Consider the following 5,992-nt stretch of genomic DNA (forward strand, 5'->3'; position numbering starts at 1 on the left):
TCTATGATTATTCATCTTTAAAATAAAAACAAGTCTTGGTGAGCTTATACACTTTGGTAGGCAACTGTGAAAAATTAGCTGGCAAACACAACTGCATGCCGTGGATACTTTATCCAAGCCCATACCACTCCACATCCAGCACCACTGCACTACTCAGACCTCTGCAGCTTTAGCAGCTTATTGTAAAAAAAACACAACTACAGTTTGAACCCCAACCACTCATTTTGAAAGTACATTGCAGCTATGATATTGCATAGATAATATTCTCAGCAGTATCAGGGACTATTGATACGTTTTAATTCAAGACAAACGCTTTTTCAATCCACTTCTCACAGTCGTGTTTGTCCACTGTTGTACTCTCAACCTGTTTTTGTGCAACTATCATTCACAGTGAAGTAAAAGCGTTGTCCATGAAGCAGCCTAGAGCTGAGTCTAACACTATGAGTTAGCAGTCTTATTCCCCTTTAATCACTAAATAGTGGATTTCACAGTTGTATCGCTCCAAAACTGCCTGCCAATGTCTCTCTTTCACTTTCTCTCTCACACACTTACACACACTTACACACACACGTACACTTACACACACATACACATCCTTGTTTTCTTCCCCAAGTCTGATTACTCATCATTCATTGCTCCACGTTGGCTGGTTTCTCATTCCTCTGTTTATTCCTTCCTCTCCCCGTGGGTTTAGCTCAGAGGAAGTAGTCAGGGGGTGGGGAAGGTGGGTTGCTGCTGCGGGTCGGTGGGGCTTCAGCTGCGATGCTGTGGTTCGTGCTGAGGAGCTTCTCGTAGCGAGCTTTGTAGGCATCTCTCTCCCTCAGCACTCGATTCAGCTCACACTGTAGCTGATCCAACTGAGGAGGAGAAAAAAAAAAGGCATTTGTGCTGTTGCTAAGCCAAAGTGCAAAGATGTTCCTTTAAATTGAATGCAAGAAAGAGTCAGGAGCAGTGGCGGTTCTAGAACATTTGAAATTGGGGGGCCAGGCGGACCAAATGCAATTTTAGAGGAATAACAATGTATAACAGTTTTTTTTTTTTCTGGAACATTACAAGAACATTTTCTATTTTTAGCATATTATTTTTCCCTCAGGAGCTAAAAGTGGGGTAAAAAATGTCCGATGTCCACTGTCGGGGGCGTCAGAGAGGGCCACGATCACTATTGTTCAGCCATGAAGGGAATTTAGAATTGTCTAAACCTCCAGATTAAAGATGAGATCAGATTAGGATTTAAGTTTGTGGTCGGATATAGCTTGGATAAAAATAAAGCTGGTCAGTCATGAACAGGCATGTACCTGTTGTGTGAGCACATGTTTCTCCGACTCCAGAGCGTGGCGGTGCTGTAGGCGCTTGTATCGGCAGGACTGGGCATAGCCCCGGTTCTTCAGAGTGCGACGTTTCTGTTTCAAGCGCACCACTTCATCCTTACTCACTCCTCGCAGGTGTCGGTTCAGCTCCCGCACTGACAGGCTCACCAGCTGCTCATCAGAGAAGCGATCATTGGCCCCACACTGCCGAGCAGATGGTGAAAACACACATTCAGAATATGCTGTGCTCTGATGTTAATTGGAAACAAGACAAATTATGAAAATGATCGATGAGTTAAATGAGTGTGGAATAGTTCAACCATAACTGATTGTGAGATGACTGGTAGACATGTGATGTGTTATACTGGGTGTGTGTTTGTCTGTCAGCGGGCACATTTCAGCACCACATGTCCATAATCTGTCATTTAATCTGACTAAGTGTGGTTGACAGTTATGAGGATTACACACAGCAATAATAGCAGATATTATCATAAGCCAACACCGTGCTCCACATAGAGATACACCCAGACATCTTTATCCACCGGAAAGCAGATTACAGAGTTGATTTACCAAGTAAAATTAGATTCAGCATTGAAGAGGCTACAGTAGCAGCAATTGATTTGTCCTCCAATCACATTTAGCCCCTTAAAGATTTAATTATTAATTTATAGGTTTATTAACAACCGGCTAGTGTTCATTTTAGAGATTACTTATTGATATTAGCTTTGGAGGAACTCCCCCTAGAAACATGCAATACATAGCTTAAAAAAACCTATTTGCAAGCAGATATTGTGTTTATTAATATATTCGTGAACAACCACAACCCGTACTTTGGAAAGCTAAAAGCTGGTGTATGACCAGATATTGAATTATTACAATACTATATAAAATGTAATTATAGAAAAAAGTTATAATTGCTGACAAAGACTATAAATGTTGAAGAATTGTGTTTAAATGTAAGTGTATGTTTCACTGTAAATCAAAACCTTGGACTGTCAAAAACGAAATTCTTGCTTCACTTATTGTTGCCATGAGAGAGTGATCCTCAAAGTGAGGCTCCAGATAGACACAGACATTAATAACAATGTTCTAATTTCCTAATCCTAATCCTTCACTGAACGATCCCTCTCCCTCCGCCCAGCCCTTTAATGCCACAAGTGTCACTGTTCAATTCTTTCACCTCCAAAACATCTCCCTCGTTAATCCATGAAATCATCCCGTCGAGCACAATCGTCATTATCAAGCTATTGCGGATTGATCCGTGTGTACCTGACTCATTGAGTGGTGATGATGGTGATGGCTGCCATGTATGGAGTGGTGCGAGTGGTGCTGATGATGGTGATGCTGGTGGTGATGAAGGCGGGCCTGGGGGCTGAGGGGTTGTGGGTATGGAGCTGAGTTAGGGGCGTCGTTGGGGAGTGAGTTAGGGGCTGATGAGAGGAAGACGAGCGGGCGATGGCACATGTCTGTCCCTTTGGGGCAGGAGATGTCTGCTCCACTGTCGCTGCTAGAATCCCCCAGGTTGCTGCTGGAACTCTGAGAAAGACTTGGAAACTGAAGAGAGGGGGGACAATATGGAAGAAGATGTGAGTCAACTCCTTCATCAATTAGAGAACATTTAACATAAAGAAATTATAAATTGTTACCTGCGAGCTGACAGCTGCCGCAGCTGAGTTCAGCAAAGCCTCCACAGCGTCCTCACAGCCCAGGAAGCCATTGACAGGCCCCCTCTCTCTCTCCCCCCGCTCTGGCACTCCCCCCAAGGCCCCCATCAAATTCGAAGGCCCTGTCACATCACCTCCAAACTGTTGCTGCAGCGCTGCCAGCCAGATCAGGTCCTCCAGCGAGGCCGGGGTGGGACCCTGAGGCCCCCCGTGGGACGGGCTTCCCTCCACGTTCCCCTGAGAGCCGGAGCTGATGCCTGACGTGAAGCTGTTAGAGAGGGAGAGGGGGAAGGAGATGGAGGAGGATGACGATGAGAGGGAGGAAGAGCCAGAAGGTGGTGGGTGGGCGTCACTGAGCGATGGCGAGGGTGGCAGCGAGTTGTAAGGGCTGGAGCTCAAACTGGAATCCTGCATAGGGTTGCTGGTGTAAGGCGAGCTGGAGGGGTCTTGGGGGAGACCAGACTTGGGAAACACACATGAAGTAGGGTGCGGAGGTGTGTCAGATTTCACCTCAAACTTGAGGAGGTCAAAGTCATTTAGGTACTCCATGGCCAGAGGACTGGGGGGGAGAGAGGGCATGGGGAGAGGAGAGGACATGGTGCTGCTGCTCGGGGGGCCTCTGGGGGATTCACAGGGGGTTTCTGTGTGTCAGGATTGTTTGGAAGTCCACTCCTCTGCCTCAGTGCAGCTCATAGACAGAAGGAGTGGTGATTTCAGGAAGTAGACTGGTGGGTGAGTTTCCTCTGTGAGAAACTGTACGTCCCCGGGTCCTTGTCTCTGTTTCTCTTCTCCTGAAGGAAAGATGGAATAAAAAGAAAGGGTTTGGGATAAAAGGACGAGAAGAGAAAGGACCATTGTATAAGTTTTTTAGGTATAAATCTACCTAAAAACAATTTTTATGTAACATTTTTGGAACCACTTTCTAATTTGGCACCCTTTTCTAATGATGTAAGCTGTAACTGATGGCTTTATTACGTAAGGGATAATGTGCAGCTACTTGGTCATTATGGGGAAAAGAACACCTTCATGCCGATCTAGATCCCTCCGCTTCGCGTCGGGCTCCTGATCAGCCTGTCGGTGTTCTTTTCTCCATAATGACCGCGCAGCTGCACATTATCCCGCTTATTACATGGCCACATTCTCAACAAAGTAACGTTATGACTCCCAATATTGGTTGAAATGCTTTTATGGATTTAGAAAATTATTTTATTGATTTAAAAAATAGATGTATGTATTGATTTAAATTGACATGCATCCGCTAAAAAAATAGTCCGTTGTTACCGTTTGATCTAACGTAGCAACGTCAGGAACTGCTTCGATAGCGTTTTTGTGGCTTTTTGATTACAGATTTGAAAACATCGCTGCTTGCTTTAAAAGTAGCACAATTCATTATGTCAAACCTTGGGAAGTATCTAGATACCCCTGCCCCAATGCCAAAGTAACTGGTAACTGAATATGTGTCGCCGTTTGATGTCTATGTCTGGACCGCTGCGCAATAAGGAGGGTTTTTGCCCGTTACTTCTCCGCTGTTTTCTTGTCACTCTTGTCTTGTCAGTTAGAAAAGCAAACTGCATGCAGTTTGGCCTGTCGGTGTTCTTTTCCCCATAATGACCGCGTCGCTGCACATTATCCCTTACATAAAAGAGTACTATGCCGATTTAGCATAACTTAGACTGAGTTTCGATGGACGGTTAAAAAAAATCATCAGTGTGGCAGAAATGCATTCTTATTACTTCAGCCTGTCCTCATACAAAAAATGACCATTATAGGTCGATTGTTCAGCAGCTTATTACGACCCAGAGTCACGTTTTAAAGTGTAGCACCTCTAGTGGTCGTGTAAGAAACAACATGCTCCCGTTGATTGCAAACGCTCCGGAGATTCTTTTATTCACAAATAACCCTCTCTGAAAAATTCTAAATTGTGCAATAGTTTGGCAATTAAAATGCTTTTTGATTAGATTTCTAGTAAGAAGTGTATATTGTACTTTTATAATCTACGTCCAGTGGATGTGGATCTATAGTTTTATAGACAAAGGCATGGACACAACAGGTCGATTATCGGCGTCGGTGGGCGTTAGGCCGACGATGAGCGTCAACACGCCCTACTCAGGTTTTCAGCCGGGCCGACGCCTTTTCATCCAAAAACATGTTGAATCGGCGGGCAGTCGGCCAAAGGCAGTCGGCGAAATAAATCAGTCTGATTGGCTGTTCAGCTAGCGAATCAGTGCATGAGAAGCGAAACGGAAGTGAGGGACCCAAACAAACTATTAAGAAGGCAAATCTGAGATTTAATTTAACCCCAGCACTCGACACAGGTTGGGGAAAGCCCCATGAGCTTCTCGTTGTAGAGTGAAAATGGAACGCACATGCTATTTGTTGTTTGTTTTTATCACGAAGTCTGTTCTTCTTCTCTCGGTTATCACGCAGTCTGTCTTCCGGATGTTGCCTTTTTTGAATGACGAATACACACTACCGCCACCTGCTGGTAAGGAGAGTTATTGCCACTCACGCATGCACAGTTCGTACGTGCTTCTTGGCCGTCGGCTGAAGTCTTTGCGGTGTGTTCCAGTGCGACACATGGCCGAAACGCAGAGACGCGAGGCGACACGACAATCGGTGCCCGTCTGTGTCAGTTCTTTGTTGTCAGATTGGTGTGTCCGGGCTTTACGAAGATGATTTAAGGTCTCGCCAGGAGAACGTGTATATGCGGCAGCTCCCATTTAAAGTTAGCGTCAACCCTCACGGGTTGAAAACTGTTTTTCCGGTCTCTAAGTTTTCATAATAAAACCGGAAGTATTCCCCTCACTGTCAAATGATTACACAGTGATATCTGCATTACTCATCCATTAAAAAACATCAGTTTATCCTTGTTAATTACACAATATTGATTGGTTTAAATTGTGTACAATGCTTTTGTGTTTTTAACCTTTGATTCGGAGAAACAAATAGTTTTTTCGGAGTTTAGACCCTACAGAGTTTCCGGAGACACTACACTACCCAGAATCCCGAGCTATCGTTTGG

The 5,992-nt window shown here is 44.7% G+C and overlaps 1 protein-coding gene across 1 annotated transcript; it reads right to left on the minus strand.

The window, feature by feature from the left end:
- Positions 1-640: 640 nt before the first annotated feature.
- On the minus strand, positions 641-3,568 carry nrl (neural retina leucine zipper; the record flags this gene model as incomplete). The annotated part of the gene is made up of 4 exons (XM_079685552.1): positions 641-857; positions 1,296-1,511; positions 2,577-2,861; positions 2,954-3,568. The coding sequence occupies 4 exons, from the start codon at positions 3,566-3,568 to the stop codon at positions 696-698; spliced, it is 1,278 nt and encodes a 425-aa protein (XP_079541678.1). The 3' UTR covers positions 641-695.
- Between the last annotated feature and the right edge of the window lie 2,424 nt (positions 3,569-5,992).

This window comes from Notothenia rossii, assembly GCF_949606895.1.
Source record: "Notothenia rossii genome assembly, chromosome: 1".
In the NCBI taxonomy this organism is placed as follows: domain Eukaryota; kingdom Metazoa; phylum Chordata; class Actinopteri; order Perciformes; family Nototheniidae; genus Notothenia; species Notothenia rossii.